This window comes from Suncus etruscus, chromosome 7, assembly GCF_024139225.1.
Source record: "Suncus etruscus isolate mSunEtr1 chromosome 7, mSunEtr1.pri.cur, whole genome shotgun sequence".
Lineage (NCBI taxonomy): Eukaryota > Metazoa > Chordata > Mammalia > Eulipotyphla > Soricidae > Suncus > Suncus etruscus.
The window spans coordinates 61,354,694-61,376,071 of NC_064854.1; the positions used below are offsets into that span (position 1 = coordinate 61,354,694).

The following is a 21,378-nucleotide window of genomic DNA, read 5'->3' on the forward strand; positions in this document are numbered from 1 at the left end:
GTAAACCAGGCTCCACCATCCTCAGGAAGTTCCCAGAAGGTGAAGAAACATTCAGAACAGCTGCATCTGAGCCAGCGCTGGTTTGAACAAGTGTTTCAATCCCCAAGGTTGGCTTTTCTAATGTGGAAAACAGACTATGGATCTGTAGAAAGCCATAGCCAGGAGAGATGCAGGGTAAGGCCACTAGGAACTAGTTCTGCACCATTTGGTATCTTGAGTCACTGCAGAAATAGTGAGTTAGGCTCCATCTCCCTAACCAACAGAATCAGAGTCCCAGCAATGGGAATGCTGACCCGGGGGGGGGGGGGGTAATGTTCAGCTATGTCGGAAAAAAGGAGCTACGGGGAAGATTCCACAGCCAAGGCTGGGTGCATTTCAGGACCTTCTCTGCTGCTTTCTGGCTGAGGTCAGATAGCTCCAGGAGACAAACTTTCAACTCAAAAAGCAAAGACTTATGAGCTCTGGGTAACAACTCACAGATTCCCTCATAGCACTTTCATGGTCATCATCTCCGAATGTTTGTTCTGTCACTGAATGTCCTGCCTTGATCTTCATCCTCTGCATCTTCTGCTTCTTGGGCTGAGCCTGCATCCATTTCCTTGAGGGAGCCTGACAGTTCCTGCCCAATACCCAACCCGTCTCTCTCTCTCTCTCTCTCTCTCTCTCTCTCTCTCTCTCTCTCTCTCTCTCTCTCTCTCTCTCTCTCTCTCTCTCGCTCTCTCTCTCTCACTCTCTCTCTCTCCTACAGATACTCACTCTGCCAGACCCTCAACAACTCAAACTTCCCCTCCAGTCTAATCTTCTCTGATCATATCATCTGTTCACTCTCTCTTGCCTTTCCACAACCACTTTCACACACTTGCTGGCAGCCTCCAAATCACCTTCCCCTCCCCACCCAAATCTATTCCTGAACCTTTATGCATCAGGATCACAGCTCCGTGCAGCCCCAGTGATCATCAAACACTGCCATGGACACAGTCCACACAAGCTGGTCCCTTCCCACAGGGTCCAGGAACTCATGACATCGCAGACAGACTATTCCATGCCTCACATTCCCTGGCTCCTTCTGGGACTCTCCACTTTCCTCCTTCTGCTCAGGGCTCAGCCACCATGACATCTGCCATGGGCTCTGTCTTCTTTGTCCACACCGAGACTTTTTCCAGGTTATGATGCTGAGCATGGGGGTTCAGAACTGGCTCCTTGGGAGTCTGAGGCAAGACCTCTTGAGAGGAGCATGGAACCTCCTTGCCCCAGGAATTAGCCGCCTCCTGGCTCCAGAAGTCACGCCTGCCATGGAATTGTCCATGGAGGCAGAGTGGAGAGAGATGGCAGGTGTGGGGGGCCTGTCCCTGGTCTGGGGATGCATAGGCCTGTGGATCAGAGTGGATGGGGCCATGTGTGCCCCCAAAGAGCCACAATCAGTGCTAGGTTCCCCCTTGTCTGGAGAACTAGGTGAAGCTTGATTCTGGGGCTTTTAGAGGGTGAATGGAGATTAGAGCATAAGAAAGGGGGTACAGGGGTTCTTGAGCTCTGCTGTCTGAATGGGAACTTCGGCCTTCTCCATCTGTCCCACAGATGCTACTGGCTTTGGGGATAACATCCCAGCCTAAGAAATACACCAGATGATCCCTTTTGGGGCAGTGCTGGCCACAGTGCAGAGGAGGTAATGGAATGAGGTGCAAGGCCGTTGCTCAGCCCCCCAAAGTCTGTGTTCCATTGACCTCCCTGCTGCTTTCAGGGACTCTAAGCTGAACATGTTGCCATGTTGCCATTCAGAGTTGAGGATGAGGCAGAGGGACAGACACCTGCCATTGTGGGGACCTGCAGACCAAGAGATTCTCCGAGACCAAACAACGAATCCACATTCCTCATTCTCTGAAGAGGAAGCCAGGTCAGCAGGGTGGATTGAGCCAAGCTGGGTGCTCCTCCTGGGTCTCCCGCACCCTAAACTCACTTACTTTGACCCTCCTGTTCATCACGCTGTCCCTCCTGGAAAGAGACATCAGAGAGGATGAGGAGGGAATCTCTCCCATGTCAATCCCTGCAGCACCTGTACATCCATGAACGCATGACCTGTTCCGTCACTCTGTCCTGCTCTCCGACCCGATACATTGGCCCTAAGTTCTGGCTTTTTTCTTCTCCTCCTCCTTTTTTGAGTTCTTTAATGTAGAAAAACAAAGTGTGTGTCTCTATATAGTATGTATGTATGTATATGCGGGTGGGGTGGATGGGGCACAGCCAGTGGCAGCAGCGGTTCTGGGCTGGACTGCCGGTGCTGCCCTTCATTCATCCCCTTGCTGCAGCAGCAGAAGGTGAATCTCCTGGAACGATGGCCGGTGCTTGGGGTCCCGCCGCCAGCAGCTGAGCATGAGCTTGTACAAGGAGTCAGGGCAGAGGGCAGGCTGGGGGAGGTAGGTCTGGGCACAGAGGAAGAGAGGGAGGCATGTCAGGCAAGTGCAGAACTTACACTATTCCCCCCAAGCAGCTCTCTCTATTCATCTGGGGGCCCTGAAATCTCAACATTTGCCCTCACATGCTTGGAAAAATGGTCCATCCCATAAATCATCCCATCCCACCAAAGGTAACAGAAGCAAAAGACAGGTAACTGGGGAGCAGCTAAAAGGAAAAATAATTATTTTGTGCCCTCAGGAATTGACTTGTTTGGGGACAAACTTGGTGGTGCTGAGGGACCACTCCTGGCTCTGAGCTCAGGGATCACTCCTGAAGGTACTCAGGGGATCCAGTGGGGTCCTGGGGGTCGAACTCAAGTTGGCTGTGTGCAGGCTGAAGCAATAGCACAGAGGGTAGGACATTTGCCTTATAGGTGGTTGACTTGGGTTCGATCTCCAGCATCCCACAGGGTCCCCTGAGCCTGCCAGGAATGATTTCTGAGCATAGAGCCAGGAATAACCTCTAAGTGCGGCCAGGTATAGCCCCCAAACAAAACAAATAAACAAACAAAAAACTAAAACAATCAAGTTGGCTGTGTGCAAAGCAAATGTCCTCCCCATTGAATTATGGCTCCAGTACCACAAATCTACATTCTTCGTGGGAACAAGCAGAAAGCAACCTCAAACTCCAATAACTCAGCACTCCCAGATCGCACAATCTCAGTGTCCCAATTCCCAACAACTCAGCACCCTTAAGTCCCATCATCTCACTGCCCCCAAGCCCCACCATCTCAGCATTCCTCACCTGGCGGCCTTGGTCCCGGAAAAACTCGCCCGTGTTCTCGATGACCTGCTCATCTGACAGCTGAGAGTATGGCTGCTCCTGGCAGAAGGTGAGTGTCTCCCACAGCGTCACCCCAAAGGCCCATACATCGCTGGCAGTGGTGAACTTTCCCTGTGACCCCAAAGGGAGGGCACAGAATGAGAAGGACCCCCGGGCACCTCCACACCCATCCTCCTTGCAGAAACCAGAAAGGGCCATGTGTGGGCTGATTGGTACCTCAATGGCTGCTTTAGTGGGGTAATTCATGCTGAAAGGGCCCTGAGGGGCTCACACTATACACTGGGCACTGGTGCTGAGCCCCAAAATACAAACACAGCCTGAAGGGTTGGGGACTCAAAGCTGGGGTTTGGGACACAGGAACAGGGATGAATGGTGACAGGGACATTGGGACAGGGCCGGTTGGGGATGTGGGGCTGGGGATGATCGGAGACAGGGATGATGGGGCCAGTCGGGGACAGGGCTGGTTGGGGACAGGAATATGGAGATGAGGCACACCAGCAGGATGCTCTCCCAGGACATCCAGCGAATGGGCAGCACAGCACGGCCCTGGATACGGTAGTAGTGGCCACTGTAGAGGTTCCGGCTCATGCCAAAATCGGCGATCTTGATGGTGTAGTTCTTGCCCACCAGGCAGTTGCGTGTGGCCAGGTCTCGGTGCACAAAGTTGAGGGATGACAGGTACTTCATGCCAGAGGCTATCTGGGTGGCCATGAACTTGAGGTCCGTGTAGCTGGGAAGGAGGAAAGAGACAGGGTCAGAGTGACCATGGGGAGTAGGTCTGCTTCATGGATCCTACATCCTTCTTTGTTTGGGGGCCACACCTGGCAGTGCTCAGGGATCATTACTGACTATCCTTATGGCTCATTCCTGTGCTGTGTTTAAGGTCACTTCTGACTGTTGCTCCCAACAACTTCTGACTCTCTGTAGGTGAGTCATGCTTGAGTCCACCAAATCCTTACCCCTGAACTGCCTCTACCTTGTGTGTCCCATGCTGGCAGTAGCTCCATCTACCTCTGGACTCCTCAATAATCCCACCCTGACCACCATGATTCACTTATGGTACCTGCCCACTGTCCCATGGCTCCCTTACCCCATCCTGGCACCTCCAAAAGGCAGCTGTTCCCCTAGGGACCTGGCAGGGGACCAGTACCTGATGGTAGCTGAGCCACAGGAGAGGCTAGGGGGCTCATGGCGGGAAAGAAACTGGTTGAGGTCCCCGTTCTCCATGTACTCAGTGACCATGCACAGGGGGTCCTCAGCCACACACACAGCCAGCAGCCGGATGATGTTGGGGTCCTTCAGCCGAGACATGATCTTGATCTCCTTTAGAAAGTCGTTCCTGCAGACCATAGCAAGAGCACAGCGAGGAGGGTGTTTGCTGTGCACGCCACCAACCCAAGTTCATTCTCTGGCTTCCCATGGGGTCCCCTGAGTGCCAGGAGTGATTCCTGAGCTCAGACTCAGAAGTAAACTCTGAGTACCACCAGGAGTAACCCCTGAGTACCGTAGGGGTTAAACCCAAGAAAACCCAACAAATAAAAATAAAAAAGAATTTGTTCCTATGGGCACTGCAAGGACCAGGGTGGCATCGTGAGTGCTGCAGGAGAATGGGGTGTGGCCAGAGTCACCCACCTGCCTCCCTGCCCCCTAGACAAACAGATAGGGTGGCCCCAGGGACAGGAGGACAGGAGAGGAGGTGCCCCCAGGGGTTCCAGGACATGCCAAGTCCTGCACCTGGCATTCTTGGTGGCATCTGCCCGCAGCATCTTCACAGCTACTGGAACAGTCCGGCTGCTGCTGATGTCTAGGGCGAAGTCCTTGTCGGTGAACTTATCCATTCCATCCACCTCACACAGGTGCACCTGGGCACAGAGGGGTCTCTGTCCCTGTCCCTGTGCCACAGCACCCTCTGCCCCCCAGACAGTGCCCCCCATGGCCCCTCACCTCTCCAAACTGGCCCTCGCCCAGCTTCTCCTTGAATGTGAGCAGTGTGCGGGGAAACTCGGCAACCGCCACATCCTTGCCAGACAGCAGGTCCATAGTTAAGGCCGGCACCGAGTATGTGTTGCCCCCAGTCACCCCCTGAAGGTTGATGATGTCGGCCTCGGCATAGTGGGGGGCCCCTTCAGGACCAGCGGGCAGTCCCGGCTTTGCCCCACCACCACTTCCACAACCGCCTGGAGAGACAAGGGTGTGAGCATCAAGGTGAGATATTGGGAGGCACCCAAGACTCCGTCCCATGCCAGCAATGCTGGGCTCCCCAAAATGGGGGTCCCCTTTCTCAACTATCTGGGACTGGAAATTCTATTTTTTATTTTTCTGTTTTGGAGCATACCAGCAACATTCAGTATTTACTCCTGACTGCACTCAGAAATTATTCCTGGCAGGCTCAGGGAACCCTATACGATGCTGGGGATGAAACTTGGGTAGGCCATGTGCAAGGCAAATGCCCTCCCCACTGTGCTATCACTCTGGCCAAGGAAATTCTGTTACTATATAAATGTTATATCTTTTGGTTGCATTTTTGTGTGTGTGGTTTTTGGGTCACACCCAGCAGTGCTCAGGGGTTACTCCTGGCTCCATGCTCAGAAATTGCTCCTGGCAGGCACGGGGGACCATATGGGACGCCGGGATTTGAACCGATGACCTTCTGCATGAAAGGCAAACGCCTTAACTCCATGCTATCTCTCCAGCCCCTAAATGTTATATCTTTAAGGGGTGAAGGCACCCCCTGTAACTACCAATGGCCTAGGACCCTCCCACCCCACCCCCGATGGACAACTAACCAGGTAAGTAAGCAGAAGCCTGGTGGTTAGAGAGGGGAGCCCAGGAAGATACTGGTGGAGAGCCTGCAGGCCAGCATAAGCATAAGCATAAGCAGCATCAGTTCTTTCTGTCCTGACATGAGGTCCCCTGCCTGCCCCCCTCACTGTGTATAGAGGTGCCCAGTTGGGTGGGGCAGCAGAGGGCCCCTGGTCTTTTCTCACCTGCCTCATCCTCCCCTGGTGCGAACTCAGGAAGCTTCCGGATGAGCCTAGACGGCTCCTGGTAGTCGGGGCGCAGGGGGAAGATGCGGTCGTAGGTGGACGTGGAGCCTGGCTCACTGGGCGATGGTGAGCGGTTGGGATTGACACTGGTCTCGCTGGGCAGAGACAGGCTGACTGTCAGCTCATCGTCCAGCATCCGTCGGGAAGCCTGCCAGGGATGCACAGGGACCATCGCTGCTCTGCCCGGGTGTACGTGGACGGATGCACCACAAGGGGCGAGATGCTCGTCCTAAAGAAAACTGGGACATCACCTGAGCCCCTCCCCTTGTGCCCCACTCCCTGCTGCTCACTTTCTCCAGCATCTTCTGCCAGAACTGACGCCAGAGGATGATAACGATGATAGCCAGCAGGATGAAGATGATGGCCACCAGACAGCCGATGAGTACTCTTGTGTGGCTGTCGTCTGTCTTCAGCATTGGGTCTGCGGCAGGAACATGGCAGCGGCTCATTGATGAGTGTCAGGTGCTAAGGGACTCAGGGTGGAAGGGGGCAAGGCAGGCAGCTTCTTGCTGCCTCAGCTGGCAGTGACACCTGTCCATAGCCCCCACCAGGGCCTCCCTGCACCTCCCACCATAGGTGGTCACAAGTATGGTTTTTGCGTTTCCCCACCTCTCCCGGATTGTTTCTTTCTGGGACACACCAATGGTGCTCAGGGATGACTCTGCACTTGAGGATTACTCCTGGCAGTGGGCCCTTTGTCCACTTCACAGACCCACCCACCCCTAGTCCTCCCTTCAGTCAGGGGGGCTTGTACTCACCATAGGTGGTGGGTGCCCCAGCTGAGGTAGGCAGCACCCCAGAGGTGTTGTACCGGGCAGTGTCTGCAGTCAAAGAAGGATGAGCAGAGTTAGGGGGTCTGAAAGCAGATTCAGAGTGGGCCCTGGGATTCCATGTGGTGAGAGGGGGGTCTGGGTGGTGAACTGGGGGGTCTCTAGTGATTTTAGAGTCACCACCCATCATACATTAGGAAGTGGAAGGAGGGAGGAAGGGAAAAGAGGGTGACTGTATTTGGGAAGGAGGATTGGAGAGGAATCTGGGGAAGTGTAGTGCATCTTGTCTGGGGAGGAAAAGTATATTTGGAGAGGAGGGAGGATCTGTGTTTGGGGAGGAGGAAGGGTCAGTATTGGAATGGATGAGGCTGTTTGAGGAGGAGGAAGGTATCTGGGGAGGAGGGGGATCGTATCCCTGGGCCCCTCTGGCGATCCCTGTCCAGGCAGTCCCCTCAACAGCCCTTGCTCAGGACCTGACTGGAAGGTGACCTCGCTGAACATGAGCCAGGTGTCGGCAAAGTGGTACTGGCACTTGATGGCGCTGGCCATGCGGTGGTGCAGGGGCACCGTGACGAAGCGTGCACTGGGGTTGACACTGTCCAGCAGAAGTGGGAATGTCACTGCATCAGGCTCCCAGTCAGCCGAGTCGGCACGGAAATAGCAACGCACCTCCCGAAAGGCCTTCACGCCCTTGGCAAACATGTTGTTGCAGTGGACCTGGGGGACCGGTGGGTCAGGCGGGTTTCCTGGAAGCCCACTTGCACCCAAATATTCAAGGAACTAACAGGCTCCCTGGTCCTCCCCGAGTTCCACCTGGCACCTCTGGGGCATGTCCAGCTGGGGCTACTGGAGTAGACAGTGGCCCCAGGCCAAAGTAACCCCTCAAGAGCAATGGTGCTGACAATGCCCCCCACCCACCTTCATGGTGGTGAAGTTGCGGACCCGATCGAACTCAAAGGTGATCTCCACATAGCCATCAGTTGCACTCTCATTTCTCCAGCCCACGTAGTCATAGCCCGGCCACATGTGGTACTCATGGGTCTGTGCAAAGTCGTCCAGGCCCGATACACCATCCGTCAGCTGGCCCAGCCCCTCCGTCATGCTGTGGGAAACCGTGTCAGGCCCAGAACCCCGACCCTGGAGCCAGGCCACAATGTGGGGAGGGTGGAGGCCACAGGTGGGGTGGGCCCAGTACCCACCAGCCTGAGGATTCTGGGGGCACCAGTCTGTGCCCAACCTTGTCTTACACTAGAGGGAGGAGAGCCCATGACTGCATCTTTGCTGTGGGCAACAGGCTTATGCAGAGATGGGCATGTGAGGAACTCTGCACTGGCCCCTGCACCCCAGGAGAGGGAAAGAGAAGGATAGAGATCCCCCTGATGCTGCCCCATATCCTGCAGCTACAGCCAGAGATGATGACTCTACCAAATGAGGAGAGGGTGAGAGACTGGTTCCAGGGGTGCCTTATGAATGTGGGCAAGCAGCAAGGGTTTTTGTAGATTATACACCTGGACTGATCATGGGCTGGTCTGTGCTGCCTGCAACTGATCACAGACTGGCCACATGCTCACCATGCATGGACCACATACTGACTATTTACTGGCCACGTACTAACTATGTACTGACTGATTACAATTGCACACTGATCACATATTGACCAGGAGCTAACCAGGTACTGATCATACATCAACATGTTAGCCACATACTAATCATGCACTCACCATTTGCTAACCAAATACTGACCACCTGCTAACCAGATACTAACCACACACTAACCACATACTGGCCACACATTGATCACACACTGTCCCCAGGCCTGTCCACCCTACCTGTAGCCTATGGCCCCGTCGTAGACAGAATCGTTCAGGTAAACAATGGAGCCCCCTGGAAGCACAAACTGCTGGCCAGCGGGGGCACTGTAGGACACCAGACCATCTGCGGGGACAGGGTCAGCACTTCAGGGGAGGAACCTGGGGCTGGGCATGGAGAGTCACCAGGGATGGCCATGGTAGCCCCAGGATACCCTGGTGCCCCCAATGCTCAGGAGACTACAAAGTCACACAGATTGGAGGACATAGTGTCCACCTCTCTCCCCCTTTGCCCCCTCTCCCTATCCCTCTCCTTTTTCTGTACCACTCTCTCCCTCTTTACCCCCTCCCTCACCCCCCAGCCTGCAACGCCCACCGAGCCACACGCAGCCATACAGCTCCACCCTCATGCAGACGTTCATGGAGTGCTCGGTGACGGGCACGAAGCGCACGAAGCGGGCCACCATGGGTGGCTCCAGGTCCTTGAGAATGATGTCGTAGGGATTGCTGTTCCCATCCAGCACCTGTAGGAGGGCAGCTGAGTTGGGGGGGGGGCTCTGCCCATGTCCCTTACTGAGCTAGGACAGGGCACCCCATCCCACAGCCTTCCTCTCTTGGCCAGGAGGAACTGGTGGATGTAGAAAGGTGCAGAGGGTAAGAGTGGGGTACAGAGAGGTACAATGGGGTGTGATGAGTTTCAGTGAGGTATAGTGGGATATAGTGGGAACATAATGAGGTACAGTGGGGATATACCATATTTTCCGGTGTACAAGACGACTTTTAAAACAAAAAAAAGTCAAGCGAAAATCGGGGTCGTCTTATACACGGAGTATATCCCGAAAAATGTTTCAATATGCCGCTAAACAAAAATTGTCTGAATACTGTCACAAAACGAATTTTCCAACTCGATCCTGCACCAATCACTGCAAGGCTGCTCGGACCGCCTCTCTAACTCAGCCAATCCAAGCAGGCTTTTGATGCATGCAAATTAGACAATGTTCTGGACCCGAATCTACACTGTAAAAAGCCTGCCCAGATTGGCCAGAGTCAGAGAGGAAGTCTATTACAGTATAACCTTTGAACCTTTGCTTGTTGTGATTGGCTCACTGTGGTACATACAGTTGCAGTACAAGAACGTTCTGTCTGATACAGCGAATATAGGCCTAAACCTATGTTTTAACTGCAAAATTAGGGGGTCATCTTATATGCCGAAAAATACGGTAGTAGGGTTTACACTGTACAGGCCCCATCCCCCTCCTCTGAGTCCAGCCTGGGGGAGAGAGAGCTCAGAAGGTGCAGGGTCCCTGTGACCCCTCCCACCCAGATTTGGGGTCCCCTTACCTTAGACTCAGGGTACATTGGGGTATAGTGGGGTGCACTGGGGGTATAGCGGGGTACACTGGGGTATAGCAGAATATACAGGTACAGTGGGGAATACTGGGGTATAACAGGGTACAGAGGGGTACACTGAGGTACACTGGGGTACAGTGGTATACAGCAGGGTTTACTGGGGCACAGCAGGGTACACAAAGGTACAGCGTGGTATAGTAGTGTATAGTGGAATACACTGGGATATAGTGGAGTATAGCACAATACACTGGGGTACAGGAATGCAGCCTCCACACCCTCCTACCTGTTTTCCGTGCCGGTTCCGCCAGGAAATCCAGCGCGAGCCATCACGGCTGTAGTTGAGTCGGTACTTGGGGGCGAACTCGATGCCGTGGCCCCCGGCATGGCGGCCCTGGGTGCCCACCAGGGTGATGAAGTGCAGCTTCCGAAGGTCAATCTGCAGAAACTCCTTCAGGTCGTTGGGCTCCACAGGCAACTCGGGGCACCAGGCCCCATCCCCCTCCTCCAAGTCCAGCCTGGAGGGACGAGCGCAGGGAGGGGACTCAGGGGTGCAGGGGCCCTGTGACCCATCCCACCCAGACTCGGGATCCCCTCCCCCCACCCCACCCAGACGTGGGGTCCCACCATACCCTGCCCACTCACCTGCCATACTTGGCAGCCGTGGTGTCAGACCACTGGCTGGAGGCCGTGATGTCCTCATCAGGGATGTGGCCACCAGACATGCCCAGGGGGTAGCGGCACACAGCTGGGGAAAATAAGGCCTCAGCCCCAGAGGGACCAGCGACTTCCCTGGCTCTATGTAGCGGTCCCAACCCCCACCTGGTGTCTATGGTGGTTGCACTCTGGGCTAAGTCACCTGGGCTGAGCCGGGTCCTCTGGGACCTACCCTTGTGACCCGCATGTCCCCTTCAGCTGCCCGCACCCGTGGCCACCAGTGATGTTTGCAAGAGCCAGGAATGAGCGTGGCCTGGAACAGGGTGTGGTCAGGTACCATGGGGCGTGGCCAGAGCCTCTGAGCATGGTCATGGTTTGTGGGCATGGTGAGGTTAGGGGTCATGGTTTGTGGGCATGGGTAGTTTGTGGGCATGGTCAGGTTAAGGATCTTAAGCTATGGTTAGGGGCTGTGGGGTGTGGTCAGGCACATCAGGGTCTATGGGCCATGGTCAGGTCAGGGATTATGAACCAGTCAAGAGCTCTGGGGCGTAGTCAAGTTAGGGGTTATGGGCCATGGCCAAGGCTGAGGGACGTGGACAGGGAGGGCCTTGGGTCTGCGGGATCTCGGCTGGCCCTGAGCAGAGTAGGGGACACTCCTCCCCTTCCTGGAAGTTCCTTGGAGAGGGACCAGCTGAACAGAGCAGGGTGCCCCACCTTGGTCAGGTACTATCACCCTCCTGAGCTTGGACCAACAGACAGCAGTGCTGTGGCCTTGGGCCAAAAGGGGAGGAAGGCCCCAGGCCTGCCTCAAGGGACACAGCCCTATGCTATCTGGAATTCTAGGAAAGGCAAGGGGGTGCTCTAGATAGGGCCAGTGCAGCTCCCAGAAGTGGAGCTAGGTTGAAGAGCCACAGGTGGGAGAAAGGGGGTGGCTTTGGTATATCAGGATCGTGAAGGCACGCCATTACCATGCACATCTGTTGGGGGTGATCACAGGCCCCCAGCCAGGGCTGTCTGTCCCTGAGCCTACAGGGATGCTGCATTCTCTCCTTCTAGTCCACCACCACATCTTAAACTCAGGGTACCCATGTGCTTTCCAACACCTTTAACTGACCTCTCACTTGGAGACTCCCCTGGTCCTGCAGCCCCTTGCTGGGTCCCCCATGGTCCCCATCTGCCTCCACATACCTTTCTTCCTGCTCTGCCCCCAGCTCCACTCCTAGAATCCCTACTTAGACCTTTACAAAGTCATGTCCCTTCAATCCCCACAATTGCACCCTGCGCACTGAGGGGAGCCAGAGCTCTATTCCCTCTGTCTTCCCTCCAATTTCTATGGGGTGACTGGTCTGGGTTGGGCAAACTGAACAAATATGCTGAGAAGGAGCAATTGTACACTGGGTAAGACATTTGCCATGCATACAGGTTTGATCTGGCATCCCATAGGGTCCCCTTGAGTTACCAGTAGTGATTCCTAAGTGCAGAGCCAGGAATCAACCTTGACCACTGCCAAGTGTGGCCCCAAAACAAACATCAAATAAGTGCTGAGAATCCAAGAAAGAAGAGTTTCTGGGGCAGGGGAGAGAGCAACAGTGCCAAGCATGAGCTGACCAGGGCAGGTTCCTCAGCACTACCAGGCCCTTTGCTTCTCTGAGCAGAGCACAACAAACCTTCTGGACAGGTAGGCTGAGTATAACAGTGTAACCCCTAAAAAATAAATGATTCTGGTCTTTTTGTTTTGCTTTGTTTTTTTGTTTGTTTGTTTGTTTGTTTTTGGGCCACACCAGGTGGCAGCGATGCTCAGGGGTTATTCCTGGCTCTTTGCTCAAAATTGCTCTTGGCAGGCTCGGTGGACAATATGGAATGCTGGGAATTGAACCCAGGTCTGTCCTGGGTCGGCCACATGCAACTCCAGTCCCCAATTCTGGTCATTTTGTGTTGTGTGTGTGTGTGTGTGTGTGTGTGTGTGTGTGTGTGTGTGTGTGTGTGTGTGTGTGTGTGTTGGCTCAAAAACAAATAAATAAATGTGCTCCATATGCAGCGAGCATTGGGGTGTGGCTGAAATGGGGCCCAGCACTCTGGAAGGGTCCTTGCCAGTTCAACGGGTCTTTGGGTTTTGACCCAGACACAACAGATGGTGGTCTCCACTCTTGGTGTCCATGGAGTTTTCTAGGGGCCAGAATGGGCAGCCAGCAGCTCCCAGAGAGCAGACAGACCCACAGTCTAGATGCCCCCAAATCCACCTCCTGAGCCCAGACTGGTGTGAAACAACAGGGAAAGAAGCAGGAGAGGGGAGAGGGTGTTGGGGGACCTGACGGGGGAGATGCCCCTGGAAAATTACCCAGAAGGGCGGGACAGGGAGGCTTTTGGCTTCCTGGGGAGGGTTTTCACGGGGCCCCACCAAGGTGCAGTGTCTGAAAGGGCGGCCTGTTCCTGTGTTTACTAGGCTGTTCCCCTGCTCCTGTCCTCAGCTCAGCCACATGCAGCTTCCAGGAAAGCGCCCACACCTGAGGCCCTGGGGTGTGGGGCCAACCCCAGGGCTCCAGGAAGAAGGCAAGGGAGCCTGGGCAAAAAGGTTACTGGGGCAGATGCTGTTACATAGAGAGAGCACAACAGGGAGGGCACTTGCCTTGCATACTGCTGACTGAATCCCCAGCACCTCAAATGGCTCTGCTAAGCACAGAGGCAGGAGTAAACCCTGAGCATCACAGGATGTGGCCCAAACACAAAATCAAAACAAACAAAAAATGCTCAGCAAAGAGGCTGTCAATGACCTGCTTGATTAGTTTGGGGTCATTGTTTGCTGAGGAGGGGGGGTCAAATTAATTGCTCAGCCCTTTGAACTGTCTCTCCAGGTGCTAGCTACTACCAGAACTGCCAAAGCGCAGAGAGGTCAGGCGACCTACTCAAGCATGCACAGCAGGCATGAGCACAGCCTCGGCCCAAGTTCACACCACCAGGTTCCAATTCTTCCTTAGGTCCAGGCCACCATAACCTCCTTCTTCAGGCTCCAGAAAGGACAGAGGTTCCATGCAAGAAGCTATCCTGTGGCCCACACCCCAGCTTCTGCACAGGGAAGCACTCTGGAAGGTTTGCAGCAGTGGCCAAGCATTGAGTAAGGGCAGCCTGAGGGGGCCCAGGAGGACGGTCTTGGCTCCTCCCTGGACCAGACTAGGCGGCCCTGCCTGCAGGCACAGTTTCTGAGAGAAGGAAACTGCCTGCCAGGAGCTTAAAACAAGCCTTGCTTTGGCCTGGGGGACCCTTGACCAGTGTTTGGCCAATGAGATATGACTTTGACTGAGCCGATGAGGGGCATTTGTCTATTGGAGGGGCTTCACTTCGCTTTCTCTGTCCCATGGTGGGGGGGGGGGATGTTGGCCAATAAGGGCGTAGTCTTGCTTTGGCCAATGAGGGAAATTTGTCTAACGGAGGCATGACATAGCCTTTTTTTTCCTTCTCTTTGGGCCACACCCAGTGACGCTCAGGGGTTACTCCTGGCTATGTGCTCAGAAATCATTCCTGGCTCGGGGGACCATATAAGACGCCAGGATCGAACCCAGGTCTGTCCTGGATCTGCCATGTGGAAGGCAAACACCCTACAGCTGTGCTACTGCTCCAACCCCATGACATTGCTTTAGTCAATGAGGGACATTTGTATAATAGTGGCATGCCTTTGCTTTCTTTGTCCAATGAGGGTCATTTGGTCCATAGGGGTGCAGAGTTGATTTGGCCGATAAGGCCAGGGTACATGAAGCACATTGTCTTTCCTTGCTCTCGGGCACCTCTTGAAAACCTGTGTCAGGGAGCTCAGCCAGGTCCCCGAGTAGAAACCAGAACTGAGGCCCGACTCCTGTAGAACTGAGGCCCCACTCCTGTAGAGATGCACCAGCCCTGAGAAGACAAAGCAACCGCCCAGCCCAGCCAGACTAGACCCCAGTTTGTGCAGGTGCCATAAAACCAACCACAGCCCCAGAGCTGCACACACACAGAGACCAGCTGCGCCTAGCATCTCCACGATCCGCATTTCTGGGCACTCTCCCCAACTTTTCTGGCCCACTGTAGAGGTGCACAGGGGACCATGTGGTGCGAAGGAAGGACCCTCAGACACAAGTGCTCATTGGGTTGAGGAGCTTCCCACACAGCCATTTGGGGTGGGGTTTTTTTGTTTGTTTGTTTGTTTTTTTAATAACATACCCAGGGGAGGCTCTGCTGACTCCTGTCTCTGAGCTCTGGGCTCAGGGGATCCTATAGGATGCTGGAGATCGAGCCTGGGTTGGCCGCATACAAGGCAAACATCTTCCCGCTGTGCTCTTGCTCCAGCCCCTGACTTACTTTTTAGTAACTTAGCTCTGCGGCACCTCTCTCTGTCTCTGTCTCTCTCTCTCTCTGTCTCTCTTTCTCTCTGTCTCTCTCTGTCTTTCTCTTTATTTCTCTCTCTCCCCTCTCCCCCCCACCCCACCCCCGCTCCAGCCCCTGTCTTAAACTTAATTTTTAGTAACTTCGCTCCTCAGCGCCCTCCCACATATGCCCCTCAGGGATTTTCCACCTGTGATGTGAAGGTTACAGGTTTCTCCACCACCATGCTCAGCCACAGCAGGTGAGAAACATGCCTGAGAGATCTTAGGGTCACCCCTGCAGCTATGCTGGCTGTTACCTGGGTTGACCTGGGCATCTGCATGGCTCAGTAGAGGCAGCAGCAGGAGCAATGCGAAGGGAACCTCAGGAGGAGAGAACATCTCGGTGCTCTGTGTGGTAGCCGGAGCCTGCAGCCCGAAGGAGCGGGGTGGGAGGAGAGGGAAGAAGGAGGTGGGGGGTGAGAGAGGCAGACACACCATCAGCCCTGGGGATATCTTCCTTCACTTTCTGAAGTCATTTCCCACAGTGACTCCAAAAGGTTCTGAAGGGCCTAAATGTTCTACCCCTCCTCTCCCAAAGTACACATGTTCAGGTGGTTCAGATCAGCATCATCAAGGAGCAGGCTGAGCAAAGCCCATGCCATGAGCAGGTGTGGTGGCCCAGGGACACTGAGGGTCCCGCTGTTTTCAAGACTTTTTTGTTTTGTTTTGTTTTGTTTTGGGGCCACACCCGGCAACACTCAGGGGCCACTCTTAACTTTGCGCTCAGAAATCACTCCTGGCTAGGGAACCATATGAGACAGGGATCGAACCAGGTCTGTCCTGAATCTGCCGCGTGCAAAGCAAACAAACGCCCTACTGCTGTGCTATCACTCCTGCCCCTCTTTTCAAGACTTGTTTTGTTTTGTTTTGTTTTTTTGTTTTGGGGCCACACCTAGTAAGCTCAGGGGTTACTCTTGGCTATGCGCTCAGAAATTGCTCCTGGCTTGCGGAACCATATGGGACGCTGGGGATCGAACCCAGGTCCATCCTAGGCAGCCACATGAAAGGCAAATGCTATCACTCCGCCCCCCACTTTTTAAATTTTTTTTTTTTGGTTTTTGGTTTTTGGGCCACACCCGGTGATGCTCAGGGGTTACTCCTGGCTATGAGCTCAGAAGTCGCTCCTGGCTTGGGGGACCATATGGGAAACCGGGGGATTGAACCGCGGTCCATCCAAGGCTAGCGCAGGCAAGACAGGCACCTTACCTCTAGCGCCACCGCCCGGCCCCTCCCCCTTTTTAATTTGACCAGGAAAAACCCACCGTGCACTGTTAGGACTTAACTAGCTCTCAGAGGTCCACATTTCTGGTTTCTCCAAAATGATCTTCTGGGAACTGAGACACGGGCATAGATTCAGGCTAAGCTTCACAGAAACAGAGATGAGGCATCCTATCCCGTCACCCACAATCACCTGGCAGTGCCCCAGCCAGTCTCACAGCAACCTCCAGCCTGCATGGGCCACTTTAGCCTTTTTTTGGAATCTCCATTGAACAACCTCTGGGCCACAGCAGGGAAGCTCTGACTCCACACCCAGCTCTGCCCTGTGTCTAAGTCCCACCAAGAACTCATTCCAGCAGCCGGAGAGATAGCATGGAGATAGGGCGTTTGCTTTGCATGCAGAAGGTGGGTGGTTCGAATCCCGACATCCCATATGGTCCCCTGAGCCTGCCAGGAGCAATTTCTGAGTGTGGAGCCAGGAGTAACCCCTGAGTGTTGCTGGGTGTGATCCAAAAACCAAAAAAAAAGAACTCATTTCTTGGTCATCCATGGCACCCAAGGAGAGGGGCAGGGTGGAATGGGGTGCATATAGCTGCCTGCACAGCATAGGCAGGCATTCCAATTCGTGCACAAACAGGGTGGGGGTCACTCCATCTTAGGGTGCTGCTGTGTAGTCTGTGCACCTTTGTGCACATCTGCTTCTAGAACTTTCTGCTGCTCTTCCTGAGTAGGTGAATGGGGGGGCACCACTCAGGGCTGAGGGTGAGGTGTGAACCCCATATCCAAGACCCAGGGCACCAGGCAGTTTAATGCTCACCTGGCCAGGTGCCAGGACCACTGTGGTGCAGATAAGGGGTGGGGGGAGTTCCAGCTGGTCCTGTGTAATCTCTGGCTCAGTATCCCTCAGAGTCCTGGGCTGAGGCCTCAGGAATTCTATAGCAGTGCAGAGATAGGGCCTGGCTGGGTCCCCCCATCACTTAGAGGAACATGATGATCCAGCACGAGTCACCTAGAACTGTGTCTAGGTGTGAGAAGACTTGCACAGGGGTCTGGGCAACAGGGCCACATGTCACATTTGCTTTTTTTAGGGGGCACTTGGGGACTGTGTGGTACTGGGGGCGGATCTGGGCTCCTGCATGCAAAGTCCATCCTCTGTCCCAAGCACCCTAGGACACGGCTTCTTAAACCTCCCACCCACGATTCCTCACACCCTGGAAGTATTTACACACTCCTGTTCTTTTCTCTGTTTTTGTTTTGTTTGGGGGGGGCACACTCAGACAATGATGAGGGATGACTCCTAGCTTTACACTCAGGGATCATTCCTACTGGGCTGGGGGGACCATAAGAGTATTGCATGCATAAGGACTGCGTGCCCTCCCCGTTGTGCTATCACTTCATCCCCCCAGTTCTCTCAGGCTAACAATACACCCTGAAAACCCTGGAATTTCCTGGGGGTGGAGGTGTCTTCAGTTCTAACAGGAGACTCAAGGCCCCCCCAGAGAAGCAGAGACGGGAATGTAAGATTTTTGAACCTCATCTGGCGTGCTGGAGACCAGGTATCCCCATCAGGCCTTATGTGGATCCCCTGGGTACCCAGCACCCAAGCTGTCAGGAGCCCAACACCCTCATATGTGGGGTGCAAAGATCAGCCCCAAGATGAGCTTCAAGTGTTGAGGATCCAAAGGATCCAGGGTGCAGGCTGGGCACGTGCATATGTAAGAGTTCACAGGTAGATGATCACCCCGGTACTCTGAGGATCTGCAGCTCTGGGACCGCATAGAATGTTCTAGAAGCACAGGTGTGAACAGAGTGGGTGGCGCTGAGCCCCTCGTTGTGTGGACAGGCTGAGACACTACCACCACCACCACCACCACCACCACTGCCCCAGGCCTCAGAGGCTTCTTCTGGAAGAGTCCAAGGAAGGGGGGAGGGAGGACGCTGAGGCTCCACATCCTCAACCTCTAGCAGGCGCAGGTGGACTCAGACTGACATGAGCACCCTGCGCACCTGAGCAGCAGATCTGCAGGCCAGTGTATACACCACAGCTGGGCTGCCTCTTGCAGTGACAGATGGAGTGGAGGGGGGCATGCCTGCTTCCACACCCAGCAGCCTGTCAGAGCAGGAGACCACACAGGGAACAAATGGGTGTGGGGGTCCCTCCACCTCCCTTCTCCACCTCGTCTCTATCCAGCGGACGTCTGCTCAGTGTCCAGCTCACTGCTCTTTTCTATGCTGGGGCTCTGCTGGGCCAGAGAACAGGACACCCTTATGAGTGTCAGTGTGTGTGTGTGTGTGTGAACAGGGCACCCTTATGAGTGTCAGTGTGTGTGTGTGTGTGTGTGTGTGTGTGTGTGTGAACAGGGCACCCTTATGAGTGTCAGTGTGTGTGTGTGTGTGAACAGGGCACCCTTATGAGTGTCAGTGTGTGTGTGTGTGTGTGTGTGTGTGTGTGAGAACAGGGCACCCTTATGAGTGTCAGTGTGTGTGTGTGTGTGAACAGGGCACCCTTATGAGTGTCAGTGTGTGTGTGTGTGTGTGAACAGGGCACCCTTATGAGTGTCAGTGTGTGTGTGTGTGTGTGTGTGTGTGTGTGTGTGTGTGTGTGTGTGAACAGGGCACCCTTATGAGTGTCAGTGTGTGTGTGTGTGTGTGAACAGGGCACCCTTATGAGTGTCAGTGTGTGTGTGTGTGTGAACAAGGCACCCTTATGAGTGTCAGAGTGTGTGTGTGTGTGTGTGTGTGCTCCCCTTCCAAACCCAAGAAAGGGGCACCACATGTTTATGCGTACGCATGTGATTGTTATGTGTGTGTGTGTGTGCGCGCGCGCACGCGTGAATGCTCGTACGGGGACTCACGTCAGATGTGTGAGCAGGAGCTTCCTTGCAGGCCTCCCAGCCCCACAACCTGAGTGTCCCCCAGTCACCTACACACCCTGGGTACACACACCAAGGGACCCCACAGCGCCATTACTGTCCCCTCCCATTGGTAGCCCAGCTCCGGAGCTCAGGAACAGTTGAAAATGCGTCACCAGCCCCAAACCCCAAACCCCACAGCGTCCCAGCCCCACTCAGGGAAATCGGGGCGGCAGGAGCTGGAAGGATCTCTGGAGAAGGGTCTAGGAGTACTTGCGTCCCAAATAGCTGCATTTCTCCCCCTCCTCCCCCAACGGCATCTGCCCGCCTTGTATGGGGCTCTTGAACCTGAGCCAGGAGGCTCAAGGCTTCCAGTGGAACATGCGAAACATTTTCAAGCCTTTCAATAACAAAGGGGGACGCACCCCTAGAAGGCTGGGAGGGGAGGGGAGAGGAGGCCAGGCTGGGGTTCATGGCATCAGTGCAGGATGGCACCTCCTTGTCTCCCATCGCCTCCAGGCCGCAGCCCAAGGCTACAGTCAGGACATCCCGAGAACAGGCCCCGGCCTCTCCAACTTGGGGTGCCTGCCACAGCAGCATCCCCTTGCGTGGTTCACCCGCCACCTCCATCAAGGCTGCAATTTCTCCTGGCCACCACCAAATACACCCCAGGAACATAAGCTCTCAAGGAGGGGGGCCTCTGGACTCCCCTATTTCCTACCTCTCGGATCCTTTATAAAACTTTTCCAAAGGCTCCTCCAAGCTTTCGTTTTCGGGAAAGGAAAGAGAAATAAAAAATGAAGACAGCAGGAGATGGATGTGAGTGTATGCATGTGTGTGTATGTCAGGGGGGATCCCAGACCACTTACATTCGTCCTGGGGGCGCTTGGCTTGGGGGAGGCAGCTGCTGGGCAGCCCTGGGTGCTCGCTGGGTGAGGCAGGCCGGGCCGTCGGCATCCATCCACGGCTGATGCAAGACGGCGCACAGCGGCCTCACATTCTGCAGATTCCTGGGGCCGCGCCAGGGGCCCAGAGTCCAACGTCTTACACATTTGGTTTCAATTAGGAAGGGGGCTGGAGGGAAGCAGGCGGGCACCAATCACAGCTCCCTCCTGCCGGAGATGAGGTCCTGGGCCCAAGGGACCACGGGCAAAGCTATAATTTACAGAAAAACCCATTCATAGAAGGGGGAAAATAAATATGTCGAACCAGAGTGGAGACTTAAAGATACAGCGACCCAACGGCTGGTCCCTCCCTCCCTCCTGGATCAGGGCTCACCCCCACACCCCACTGCAGCTCTCTGCCGGGGCACAGTGAAAGACACAAGGCAGGCTCTGGGGACCCTTCCACGGAAGCTTCCAGAACGCACAAGAATTGATGTTTAGTGTTTCCCCCATGAAAGCCCAGAGCTGGGAGCCCCATGGTCTGAACAAATGCGTTGGAACCCTTCCCCCCCGAAACACCAAAACAAAAATGCACACCCTGAGGACCAAAACCAGACAACCCCAGTGCACACAGGAAGCGCCTCTCCCAATCAGTCCCCCTGGCTCAGAAGGCCTTTATAAGAACTCACCAAATTGTTTGGAAACTCCCCTTCCCCACTTTCTCTCCCTTGACATCATGGTGGCCTGGGCCAGATCACAGGGACGGAGTGTGGGGGACGTTCACTGCCCCTCACTGTCCATGAGAACTAATCACCAAAGCTCCCATGCCGACTCTTAACCCCTTAGAACCAGGCTCACTCCCGGCCAAGTACACTGGGCGGGCCGTGGGGTACTGACTGTCAGCCTGGGAGGGCCACAAGTCTGGCCCACTGTCCCTGGGCTGGGCATGAACAACCCTCACCCACAGAACCAGTCAAGAGGGACAAAGGTGGGCCTGGAGAGATAGCACAGCAGCGTTTGCCTTGCAAGCAGCCGATCCAGGACCAAAGGTGGTTGGTTCGAATCCCGGTGTCCCATATGGCCCCCTGTGCCTGCCAGGAGCTGTTTCTGAGCAGACAGCCAGGAATAACCCCTGAGCAACACCAGGTGTGGCCCAAAAACCAAAAC

At 54.8% G+C, this 21,378-nt stretch overlaps 2 protein-coding genes across 2 annotated transcripts in view; one reads left to right on the forward strand and one right to left on the reverse strand.

The window, feature by feature from the left end:
• The window catches only part of RGS5 (regulator of G protein signaling 5), a 184,534-nt gene that overhangs the window by 94,908 nt on the left and 68,248 nt on the right, over positions 1–21,378 (forward strand). The window lies entirely within an intron of this gene.
• Positions 1,944–20,276, reverse strand: DDR2 (discoidin domain receptor tyrosine kinase 2). Its single transcript, XM_049776653.1, has 17 exons — positions 20,197–20,276; positions 15,515–15,623; positions 10,852–10,954; positions 10,493–10,724; positions 9,236–9,383; positions 8,881–8,986; positions 7,970–8,153; positions 7,525–7,768; positions 7,040–7,102; positions 6,572–6,702; positions 6,222–6,429; positions 5,179–5,411; positions 4,969–5,096; positions 4,385–4,573; positions 3,730–3,964; positions 3,196–3,345; positions 1,944–2,417 (listed from the first exon to the last, which is right to left on the reverse strand). Exons 2-17 carry the CDS (start codon positions 15,594–15,596, stop codon positions 2,283–2,285), a joined length of 2,571 nt encoding a protein of 856 aa, XP_049632610.1. The 5' UTR covers positions 15,597–15,623; positions 20,197–20,276; the 3' UTR covers positions 1,944–2,282.